This window comes from Salvelinus namaycush, chromosome 7 (genome assembly GCF_016432855.1).
Source record: "Salvelinus namaycush isolate Seneca chromosome 7, SaNama_1.0, whole genome shotgun sequence".
NCBI lineage: Eukaryota > Metazoa > Chordata > Actinopteri > Salmoniformes > Salmonidae > Salvelinus > Salvelinus namaycush.
In genome coordinates this window covers 28582839-28595811 of record NC_052313.1, presented here as the reverse complement: position 1 = coordinate 28595811, position 12973 = coordinate 28582839, and the positions used below count along the sequence as shown (strand labels likewise).

The 12973-nt window shown below is 42.5% G+C and overlaps 1 protein-coding gene across 1 annotated transcript; it reads right to left on the bottom strand.

The window, feature by feature from the left end:
- Positions 1-1388: 1388 nt before the first annotated feature.
- Positions 1389-11295, bottom strand: rnf32 (ring finger protein 32). Its single transcript, XM_038997263.1, has 7 exons — positions 11287-11295; positions 10516-10807; positions 10193-10335; positions 7349-7506; positions 6996-7104; positions 2785-2952; positions 1389-1625 (listed from the first exon to the last, which is right to left on the bottom strand). The coding sequence occupies exons 1-7, from the start codon at positions 11293-11295 to the stop codon at positions 1389-1391; spliced, it is 1116 nt and encodes a 371-aa protein (XP_038853191.1).
- Positions 11296-12973: the final 1678 nt, after the last annotated feature.

Sequence of the window (12973 nt, the reverse complement as noted above, 5' to 3'; positions counted from 1 at the left end):
CATTCAGGGACTTGTCCCAAAGCCACTACTGTGTTGTCTTGGCTGTGTGCTTAGGATCGTTGTCCTGTTGGAAGGTGAACCTTCATCCCAGTCTGAGGTCCTGAGCACTATGAAGCAGGTTTTCTTCAAGGATCTCTTTGTACTTTGCCTCGTTCCTGACTAGTCTCCCAGTCCCTGCTGCTGAAAAACATCCCCACAGCATGATACTGCCACCACCATGCTTCACCCTAGGGATGGTGCCAGGTTCTCTATATGTGACATTTGGCATTCATCAGACCAGAGAATCTTGTTTCTCATGGTCTGAGTGTCTTTAGGTGCTTTTGGCAAACTCCAAGCGGGCTGTCATGTGCCTTTTACTGAGGAGTGGCTTCCATCTGGCCAGTCTACGATAAAGGCCTGATTGGTGGAGTGCTGCAGCGATGGTTGTCTTGGAAGGTTCTCCCATCCCCACAGAGGAGCTGTCAGAGTGAACATCGGGTTCTTGGTCATCTCCCTGACCAAGGCACTTCTCCTTTTTCCATTTAAAAAAATGGAGGCCACTGTGTTCTTGGGAACCATCAATGCTGCAGAAATGTTTTGGTACCCTTCCTCAGAGCTGACACAATCCTGTCTCGGAGCCCTACGGACTATTCCTTTGACCTCATGGCTTGGTTTTTGCTCTGACATGCACTGTCATTTGTGGGACCTTATAGACAGGTGTGTCTTTCCAAATCATGTCCAGTCAATTGATTTTACCACAGGTGGACTCCCAATAAAGTTGTAGAAACATCTCAAGGATGATCAATGGAAACCAAGATGCACCTGAGCTAAATTGTGTGTAGATTACTGAGGATCTTTTATCTATTTTAGAATAAGGCTGTAACCTAACAAAATTTAGAAATTCAAGGGATCTGAATACTTTGCGAAGCCACTATGCATCTAACTCTCATTATTTACGATTAATTCATAATTATCCGTAATCATGGTAGCATCCACATTAATGTAGAACTGTTCAGAAACGTTCTATTCTTATTTACAATAAAAGTGACTCCAAAATAACATTCCATTATTTACCATTAATTTATTGGGCATAACATAATCTGAAACAAATTTGTAGTCATTGTGTTCTAGAAATATGCGACCAAATACTAAACTTGACATTTTAATACACTAATTGAATTTGTCCAAATGACACCTTCAAATGGGGGGACTAGACACAAAGTACTTCAATTTCTTAACAGTGAAACATGTATATAGATACACTAAAATAAGATATTTGATCGTATTCAAAATACTGGCGTATAGAGCCAAATTAAAAGTTTTCGCTGCATTGTCCAAATAAATACGTAGGGGAGTGTATATGTTTTACTTACATCCTATTATGAAGTTATATATCAACTATTCTGAGGTCAGACCAGTATTTTGTGGTAGGGAGACCTGCACAGAGGACATGTAGGTCGGCCCTCCACACAGAAGGCTTCGAAGGCTTCCAGGCAGGGCTGGTGGAAGAGGTGTGAGCAGGACAAGAGCACAGTACGTCTGTTGCTGTGGTGTTGGGCGAGTGTCCTCCCTGCCTCCGTCTCTAGTCTGGCGCTGCACAGAGCGGTGAGACAGATGGGACAGTCCCGTGTATCTCTCTGGATGACCTTTGACAGTGGAGACAGACACGGCTGTAGGGATGGGCCAGTATTCCAAAATAAATAAAAGCCGTCTTCAATAAAATACCGCCACACTACCACATAGGGTTGGGGTCAATTCAGGAAGGAAACTGAAATTCCATTTTTCCTCAATGCCTCTAGGAGAAAAATGTTGAATAGGAATCAATCTACTTCCTGAATTGACTGAATTTAAAGGGAATTTATCCCAACCCTGCTACCAGACATTTATAATGGCTATCTTCTCTCACAATAGCTTCCATACACACCCCTTTATCTTAAGTTCAATGGACATTATCTGGTTTAGCGTGTCACACAAGCTTGATTGTTTGGCCGTGTGTCTCTGAGATGCCGTTTTGGGGCAGGTATCTACTGCAGCTCCACCAATAATTAACTTCCTTCCTTTTATTCAGAAAACGGTCAACGCGCTCAAGGCTTAAACGCTTGATAATGAGCTTTGCGACATTTATGGTGTTTACCTTCACCAGGAAGGTGCACGGTGTGCGATAAACACGCTGTGAGTTCACCGTTTGATTCTCTCTGTACGAGTCGAGGTTGAGCAACACCTGTTGCCCTGTGCACAACCTTTTAACACGAGATAAAAAATATTTTAAAAACACCCTTTTCCACCTGTGGGATTGTGGGAAACTCCATTGGCTGGCATTGAAAAGCCCTATATACTGTACAACAGAGCCTATGGAACAGCAAATCTAGATCTCTTTTCAATTTGAACCACAGTACAGATGGCTCAGACGGGGCGATGAAAGGCCTGGCGTGCATTATTAGACTGGCTCTGTTTTCTTGTAAACACAGAGGATTATTCCCTTCATTCATTTGGAAACAAGTGAATGATCATTTCTAGGAGATTTGACTTTGTGTAGCAGCTGCAGCACAGCCTCTCCTGGACAAGCATTAGCATGTTGAATGAATGGCATGGCTACAGGGAGAATTAGACCAGGATTAGGACTTCATGAGAGTCTTTTTGATAGTGCACCGTGGTACTTGTATGGTGAGTTTTTCCACAGTAGGGTTGCACAATTCCGGTAACTTTCCCAAAATGTTCAGGTTGTCCAGAAATCCTGCGTAGAGATTTCCGGAAAACCTGGAAATGTTCGGAAAGTTACAGGAATTTTGCAACCCTATTCCAAACCTTTTCCTGTATTTTCTGCCAGTCGTCTTCCTGCGGCTCCGAGACGTGCTCTCTCTCAAACTGATGGAACACTCTTCTGCTCGATGACACCGACTGGTCGATATCGTTCAGGAAAGCCTCTACGTCCGTATGACAGTATTGGACAAAGCTGTCATTCAACTCCTGCAACTAATTGGAAACAATTTAGTTACACAAAGGGGCATCGTTCAATTGGACACCAAATAGAGTTCTGTTTCTCTATCAGATATAATTGGTGCTATATTGTAATGCTTGAAGCCTGCTGACAAAGTCAAGTTGTTTAACAGGCCAGATCGATACCGACACGTCTCAGACTTACAAGGAAAATGTATGGAAACCAGTGAAAAGATAGCTGGTGCTGGGAAACGTGCACACACACAAAGGCCATCCCTCAGGCTTCCTCACCGAGCTCGCTCCTGTCACAGTGACATCCCAAGTACTTTATTGCTGGGCTTTTATCACTAATTAAACAACTGTTAGCCATTCAGATGAGGTTTTATGGGCTGACTTTTCCACAGCGAAGGCAAACAACATGGGCCCTGGTGAACTTTGCCTTGTCTCACTGCAGAGGACAGGAAAAGGGACAGAGCAAGGGGAACAAAGGAATGGGGGAGGGAATGGCGTTGTCTCACCGCAATCCATCTTGATGTCAGCAGTTATCCTCCTTAATGTGTTGACTTAGGGTCGGACCTCAAAAAGCTAAAAATGGAAAGCTGGTCATTGGAATCACCTGATAAGACTGAAAACTAGAATATCTTAAAGGCTTTGCTGCCTGGGGGCAACTGCGGCTTTACCGTGAGGATGACAGACATGTTGACACTCCCAAATTACACCATATTCCCGAAGTAGTGCAATACTTTTGACCAGGGCCCACAGGGCTCTTGTCAAAAGTAGTGCACTACATAGAGAATAGGATGCCATTGGGACCCAACTTGTCTCTGTGTGATGGAGGAAGTCCTACTCTGTCACAAATTCCTCCGAGCCAACAATCCCCATCCTTGACGTGGCCGTCACCAGGATGGGGCTAATGTTTTCCAACAGAGTTAATTAGACCAATAAAATTGCTGCTCGTGTTTACGTGAAATGCTAAAGCTGTGTTTATAGATGATGGAGGATGAGAGAAGGGGATTGTGGGTCATTGTGGGACATTGACCTCTCTGAGCACATTACAAGTTGGGCGTAATCAAGGTGTCACTCGTAATGTCGGTCTCTCTGAACCCACTGAAGCACTCTGATTGATTACAGAGAGCTCTAGAGAGAGACATGAGTGGCCTCTCTTTAATTAGCTATCAGAAAGGCTAGTGATGGAATGGACCCCTAACCAAGGATGAGTCCCAAATGGAACCCTATTCCCATACAGTGCACTACTTTTGACCAGAGCCCAATGCAAAAGCAGTGCACTATATAGGGAACAGGCTGCATTTTGTTAGATATCCCAAGGCTCACACGATAAATATACCAGTAAAATCAGTATATGTGCTTCTCAAGTGTGTTTACTATTCAGCCGTATCTCTGCAAATCGCCACTACAGTCAGAGGTAAGTAAGCACCATGGAGGGGGAGATTTCAGTCTCACTAGGTGGCAATCTATCCTTTTCCAGGGAGCCACAGACTAGAGAAGGCAGAGGCCTTCGTGTCGATAGGCCCCCATCCAGTTGCTGGAACCCACCAACAGCCAGCCAAAGCTGAAAGAACTAACCCCTTTATAATGTGTATTCTGTCCTCAGATCAAAGTCAAATCCTGTGGAATATTTTAGTTCTTAAGTGGGACAGTGAAGAAAGCCAGTGCAAATGACAACCAGGGAACCTGCCACAAATATGCACCCTCCCTCAACCCCCTCTTTCCGAGAGGGGGGTGCAAGCACACAGACAAACACACAGTGGGCCCTTGCTTTTGTGTTGACCCTGGAATGTCCAGACTGTTTGACCAAAACACACACTCTCCGTAATTAGTTTACAAACAGTGTATGATTCACATGGCATCAAAGGCCCTCTGAAGCTGCTTAGAGAGTTGAGTTCCCCTACCCTGCACCGATGCCCGTGTCCACTCCACACTGACCTGGGATCAGATCTGCTGTCGGTCCGTCAATCACGGCAACCTAAAGTCCACCACTGCTAAATAGGTGAGGAATGTCTGGCAGGGTGAGTTTCAGGAAGAATGGAGATTTGCATCCCAAATGGCACCCTATTACCTCTGGTCAAAAGCAGTGCACTATGGGGAAAAGGGTGGCATTTGGGACAAAAGCTTATAGGAGTGGGGAAAGCCTCGGCAATGTGACCTGGTAGTCACCAGTGGACCGACTCACCAGATAAGAGCACATGTTTTGACCCGACATGGCATTGTTCAGTATATAGTAAGTAGAGGAACTACAGTTGAAGTCAGAAGGTTACATACACTTATATTGGAGTCATTAAAACTCGTTTTTCAACCGCTCCACAAATTTCTTGTTTAACTAGATTTGGCAAGTCGGTTAGGACATCTACTTTGTGCATGACACAAGTCATTTTTCCAACAATTGTTTTGACAGATTATTTCCCTTATAACTCACTGTGTCACAATTCCAGTGGGTCAGAAGTTAACATACACTAAGTTGACTGTGCCTTTAAACAGCTTGGAAAATTCGAGAAAATTATGTCATGGCTTTAGAAGTTTCTGATAGGCTAATTGACATCATTTGAGTCAATTGGAGGTGTACCTGTGGATGTATTTCAAGGTCTTCCTTCAAACTCAGTGCCTCTTTGCTTGACATCATGGGAAAAAACGAAAGAAATCAGCCAAGGCCTCAGAGAAAAAAATTGTAGACCTCCACAAGTCTGGTTCATCCTTGGGATAAATTTCCAAACGCCTGAAGGTACCACGTTCATCTGTACAAACGATAGTATGTCAGTATAAACACCGTGGGACCAAGCAGCTGTCATACCGCTCAGGAAGGAGACATGTTCTGTCTCCTAGAGATGAACATACTTTGGTGCGAAAAGTGCAAATAAATTCCATAACAACAGCAAAGTACCTTGTGAAGATGCTGGAGGAAACCGGTACAAAAGTATCTATATCCACAGTAAAACGAGTCCTATATCAACATAACCTGAAAGGCTGCTCAGCAAGGAAGAATCCACTGTTCCAAAACCGGCATAAAAATGCCAGAATAAGGTTTGCAACTGCACATGGGGACAAAGATCGTACTTTTTGGAGAAATGTCCTCTGGCCTGATGAAACAAAAATAGAACTGTTTGGCCATAATGACCATTGTTATGTCTGGAGGAAAAAGGGGGATGCTTACAAGCTGAAGAACACCATCCCAACCGTGAAGCACGGCGGTGGCTCCATGTTGTGGGGGTGCTTTGCTGCAGGAGGAACTGGTGAACTTCACAATAGAGATGGCATCATGAGGTAGGACAATTATGTGGATATTTTGAAGCAACATCTCAAGACATCAGTCAGGAAGTTAAAGCTTGGTTCCAAATGGACAATGATCCCAAGCATACTTCCAAAGTTGTGGCAAAATGGCTTAAGGACAACAAAGTCAAGGTATTGGAGTGGCCATCACAAAGCCCTGACCTCAATCCTATAGAAAATGTGTGGGCAGAACTGAAAAGGCGTGTGTGAGCAAGGAGGCCTACAAACCTGACTCAGTTACACCAGCTCTGTCAGGAGGAATGGGCCAAAATTCACCCAACTTATTGTGGGAAGCTTGTGGAAGGCTCCCCAAAATGTTTGACCCAAGTTAAACAATGGAAAGGCAACGCTACCAAATAATAATTCAGTGTATGTAAACTTCTGACCGACTGGGAATGTGATGAAAGAAATAAAAGCTGAAATAAATCATTCTCTCTACTATTATTCTGACATTTCACATTCTTAAAATAAAGTGGTGATCCTAACTGACCTAAGACAGGGAAAACTGAGTTTAAATGTATTTGGCTAAGGTGTATGTAAACTTCAGACTTCAACTGTACTTGATGTGGAACCTTCTCAGGGGTTTGATGTTTACATCTTTCATAATAACAATAATAATAATGTGTACATAATACACATCAGTCCCTCCTCATCAGGGTTGGGTTGAATTGCTTTTCCATTCAGGAAATCAACTGAAATTCCCCCAAAAAATGTATCTCTGAGAATTTCAGTTTACTTCCTGAATTGAAAAGGAATTGACCTCAACCCTACTCCTAAATGACAGTTGTTAAAATTACCTTTGTCTCAAAGAATCTTCGTCGTAGCTGTTTGTCTTTTGGGGGAACTGTTTTCCTCATATGTCCGTACCACTTCCGAACAACATAGCCACGCCAACACGCTTGAATTCTATCATTGACGACATGAAAAACATTTAAGTAGGTAAAACAGCAAGGATACAGTCCTAACACAGGGTGAACATGGTAACTTGATCAATAAGGTCTGGTTTTCCTGGACGTAGATTAAGCCTAAAATTATTCTTGGATTAAAAATCATTCTCAGTGGGGAATCTCCATTGAGTATGCTTTTTAGTCCATGCCGAGGTTTCATCTGATTCCAGGAAACATGCAGTCCAATCTCTGGAGATGTTTACCTGATGGCACACCTCTCTTTGAAAAGGCGAGCTCCATCGTGGATCACTCTGGTCTCATACTGCTCCTTCCTGCACATAGGACAGCACTTCCTGCCTGAAAACCTCTCAAAAGCCTGCAGACAGGCTCTGTGAAACACATGGGAGCAGGAGAGCAAAACCTAGACACAATATGAATATCATTATTAGTGTTGATTGAATATTATACACACATACAGTATAATTATGCATTATAAATCACTTATATAAATATAGTTATATTTTAATTAATCAGCTTTATCCTTATAACTAGATGTTTTATTTATCGGTCCCTCTTATACGTCTGAAATTCCCTTGGCATTTCACTGAATGACTTGTCGTTTGGAAATGATTGTGGCATGCAGAGCCTCCTGGGTATGCTGGTGTGTATGTATTGGTTTTCAACATCTCTTAAGTGTTTTTGGTGAGTCCTGTGAGAGGTGTGTGTGTGTGTGGGTCTTCTATCCAAAAGTCCCCACATCCCCATGAGGACAAAGACTATTTTAAGCTTAGGGTTACAATTAGTCTTAGAATTAGGTTTAGGGTTTAAGGTTGAGGTTATGGAAAATAGGATTTTGAATAAAAATAAATCTGAGGTCCCCATGAGGATAGAAGAACATAACGTGTGTTTGTGGTGTACTATTTGCTCAGGAGCCAGTTGGAGTCAGCGAGCCCATGCTGGGAGGGCTGGGACCTGGGGCTGCAGTCTCCTCTCCTCCACCTCCCACAGACTCTTTTGTCGTCTGCACTCACAAGGAGACAGCAGCCCCAGCTATGGTGATTGGCACACACAAACCAGTGTACTCAAAGCTCTGCAGGGCAGGGGGAGCCATATTGATTTCCCATTGTTTTTGGCCCAACCAACATACTCCATCACCAGTGAAAGGGCCCCCTGCAGTGCACAATCTATATCTAGGAGCTCGACAAGCCATTAGACTGGAGTGAATTTTAGCTCTTGCAAGCAAAGTCTGCTTTACCCCACAGGCTACAAGCTCACAGAGAGAGGCTGAATATGGAGGACTGGGAAACCGAGAGACCGTTTTTGAGCCACTTCTGAATGTTTTTACATGGTATTTTTTATTTTTTTATTATTTCACCTTTATTTAACCAGTTAGGCCAGTTGAGAACAATTTCTCATTTACACCTGTGACCTGGCCAGGATAAAGCAAAGCAGTGCGACAAAACACAGAGTTACACACAAACAAACGTATAGTCAATAACACAATAGAAAAATCTATGTACAGTGTGTGCAAATGTAGAAGAGTAGGGAGGTAAGGCAAATAGGCCATAGAGGCGAAATAATTACAATTTAGCATTAACACTAGAATGACAGATGTGCAGATGATGATGTGCAAGTAGAGAATAGAGATACTGGGGTGCAAAAGAGCAAGATAAATAAATAAATAAATACAGTATGGGGATGAGGTAGTTGGATGGGCTATTTACAGATGGGCTATGTACAGGTGCAGTGATCTGTGAGCTGCTCTGACAGCTGGTGCTTAAAGTTAGAGAGAGGGATATAAGAATCCAGCTTCAGTGATTTTTGCAATTCGTTTCCAGTCATTAGCAGCAGAGAACTGGAAGGAAAGGCGGCCAAAGTAAGTGTTGGCTTTGGGAATGAGCAGTGAAATATACCTCCTGGAGTGCGTGCTACGGGTGGGTGTTGCTATGGCTTTACCTAGCAAAGACTTATAGATGACCTGGAGCCAGTGGGTTTGGCGACGAATGTGTAGTGAGGACCAGCCAACGAAAGCATACAGGTCGCAGTGGTGGGTAGTATATGGGGCTTTGGTGACAAAGCGGATGGCACTGTGATAGACTGCATACAATTTGCTGAGTAGAGTGTTGGAGGCTATTTTGTAAATGACATTGCTGAAGTCAACAATTGGTAGGATAGTCAGTTTTACGAGGGTATGTTTGGCAGCATGAGTGAAGGAGGCTTTGTTGCGAAATAGGAAGCCAATTCTAGATTTCATTTTGGATTGGAGAGGCTTAACGTGAGTCTGGAAGGAGAGTTTACTCCTAACCAGACACCTAGGTATTTGTAGTTGTCCACATATTCTAAGTCAGAACCGTCCAGAGTACTGATGCTAGTCGGGCAGGAGGGTACGGGCAGCAATCGGTTGAAGAGCATGCACTTAGTTTTACATGCATTTAAAAGCAGTTGGAGGCCTCGGAAGGATGGTCTGTATGGTCTGTGTTTGGTGTTAGTAAAGTGTTAAATATCTGAATTCATAATCAGCAATAACTGATGTTGTATGAATGAAGGAAATGGACATTTCAGGCCTGCAAAAATGGCTAAACGTCTTAATAAAATACAATTTCCAATAATTGTAGTTTCACTAATAACAAACACATTTAACATGTTTTTGTCAAACAGATCAACAAATCCACAAAGATTCACATTTGTCCCTTTCCCTTGTTAGCAGGCTATAATTTTAAAAAATTCCCTCGAGTCAAATTAATATTTACACGTGCATCTATGGAAACTGTGCTTTGTAAGGCCGTCTATTCTACCCCGCATTCTTCAGGAGATTGGCATCTTAAAAGGGGATCAGAAAGGTGTAAAAGACTGAACGACCCTCACAGTAACACACTGATTGCTACATCATCGTGTCACAGTTGAGTTCCAAGGCAGTATGGGTAAATTTGTACAGTTGTCTACACAGATTAGAACACACAGGAACCTAAGGGAGGGGGAGAGAGTGTGTTTGGGAAGGGGAGTGGGCTGCCCTAGAGGGGTGAAGAACGTTGATTTTTTTTTTTTTTTTTTAAATAGTCCTCTGACTGACTGAGAATAAACACCAGGTATTGTGTACAGAGGAATACCTGAGTCTGTAAGCGAAACTCCTCCCTGCAGATCACACAGGGCTGCTTGGAGTCCCCTTCATGAATAGACCTCGACTTGACCCGACTCCATTCATCTACCGTCAGTTTTCTGGCCGGGGACTGCACCAAACCCAATTTCTGGGCTGGAGAGGCAGACAATGGCAAAAAAACAACCCAATATCAAACAACAAATGAGAAATGTCATACATAATAGCTCAGGTCTCACAGTGAGACCTCCTCGTTCCCAAAGTGTTGTTGAACTGGTTCCCAACTGCTGATGTTACAAGGCTTTATAAAATACATTTGATTGATTGCTAGCTTACCTAATGTCAGTGGTGGAGCTGCTGGGTCAAGCACATACTCTTTCTCCTCTCCATCGTGTTGCTGGGGCCCTTTCTGTTTCACAGTTCCATGGTTTCGTTTGCAGTGTGTTTCAGTGGCGGCTCTTCGGCACCATCTTGTCTTCACAGGGTCACACAGTGACAAATTCTGAAGCAGTAAGTTTCGTGCGATATGGTCTTGAAGAGCAACTGAGGTGATTGCTAACTTTCCACTGGTTGCTTTTGAGTTCAAGCCCTGTAAAATGAGAGGAAAGTTTGACCTAGTAAATCTGACCTTCGATTGTGGAAATGAAATGTAAAGTATTTAGCGAAATGGGACATGCATCTGTTGTTGTTTTATGACAGACAAATAGGCTACGTGTGGCCCCTTCGAAGACTCATAACCATATAAATTTCTATGGTTGGACCCAAAATCTAAATTCATGCATTGTCTATGTTTATGACAAATGTACCCTCTTATTTTCAAACATTGTTTCTCAGATCACATGCATAACGCACAACTTTTCTGAAGACGTTACTATAATGTCACTCACTCTGAAAGATGCCCAAGTAACTTGTTAGTTAGCAATCTAGCTAGCTAACATTACATTGTTACATTGCTAAGGAACTGCTACAAGCAAATTAACATAAACGACTTGCTAAATATGCCTGCGTCTGAAAGAGTGTCGGGAAAGGACACTTGCTACAATTGTTGCAAAAACTATTAAATTACCGAAATTAATCGAAAAAAAGACCAAAGAGTAAAATTCAAACCTTCCGCATTGTGATCTGTTGGAGGTAGTGTTTGTATGGTTACGTTACTTAGTAACCAAGGAGGCAGTCCTCCATCACCTCCTCCCCATCCCAACAAGTTCCTTAATCAATTGAATCAGTAGCTAAGTTTCCATCCAATTAGCGACAGTTTTTCATGCGAATTTTCTAGAATCAGCATAAAGAAAATATGCGCATTTTCCCACCAGCGGAGTGTTTCCACCAAACGGATTTGTGGCTAAAAATCAGTGCGTGATGACGTAGTTCACACCAAATGTAGGTTACTTTTTCGCTTACATTTTTATGTAGCCTACTGAATACAAATCTAACATTCAATTTGTTTCCATCGCATTTTCAACTCTACCGATCATTTGGTTACAAAAACTGAAAATAGCAAATGTGCATACTCTGGTCTTGGCATGTGCACTCTAGCCAATTGCACGCGGATACTATGCTGGTAGGCTCGTCTACGTGATGAGATTAAATAAATGATGTTGAACTTCAGAGTGGTGAAAGTGCACGGTGATCTTGATGCTCCTTTAAAATAAATGTCGAGGGTCTTATTCTAGTGACATGACGACTGAAGCTTGACTTCCGTTTGACAAATACAAATATTCTCGCTCTTATCCATAATAATAATCTGTAGCCTAATTAACAGTGGTTCCCAAACTGTGGGGCGCGAAGGGTCGTCAGGGGTGGCGCGTAGGTCCCCCTTCTCCCCCATTATTATATATATTTTTTTATGAACTGATTCCGGCTTTAAACTTACTCTTGAAAGTTGTAATAGTAGAATGCACAAGGTGCAATTTCGAAATTGGGTAGTGCATCATCAGTTCCTCTTGTCATGTCAGTCATTGCATACTTTAGAGAGCTATTTATAATTTGTCAGGGATGTTCCCCAATGCTGGAAGGGGGGGCCCTTTAGTGAAAAAGTTTGGGAACCCCTGGCCCCTTAGTGAAAAAGTTTGGGAACCCCTGGCCTAATAGGCTAAACTGCATGGTTTCTCGAGTCATAGAGGGAGGACCACACACCATCGCGTGACTCCAAGTTTACTTCGATATGATGGTTATTATATCAATATTTGGTGTAATATTCAATCGACATTTCTTGCATAATTAATTTTACTGGCACAAAAAGATCCCACCATGTAAAACGAACAAATTATCTTGTCGGCATTAAACAAATTGTACCGAAACTTCCTGTTTCCATCACAGCTGTCATACTTTTTTTTTTATACAGTATAAAAACTCTTGATGAAAACTTGGTTTGTTTCCATTAACTTGTCATGAGATATTTTGTCAACATTTACAACGTTCGCATAGAAAACATATGTGACAAGTGCCTGCTAGGCTTCGTTTGCATTTGAATAGCTTATCTTCTGTCGATAAAAAAAAAACAGCTGGACGAAATGACGTCACACACACACATCTAATTTTCTCTAAAACCTACTAGTGTCTAATAAAAAATGCTACCCTAAACATCCCTACCCTAAACCATAACCTTAACCCTTACCCCAACCATTCTAAATGTCAACTTCAATGGGGTAGTGTTGTCCCAAGCATCCCGGATAGCACGAAATAATAGAAATCTAGTCTAGTGCTTGAAGTGTTTCCATCTCCCATCTAGGCAAATTGCGCGTTGATAAATTAGCGACAGCCTGTATGTCCTCCCACCTATTTGTTTAATGTC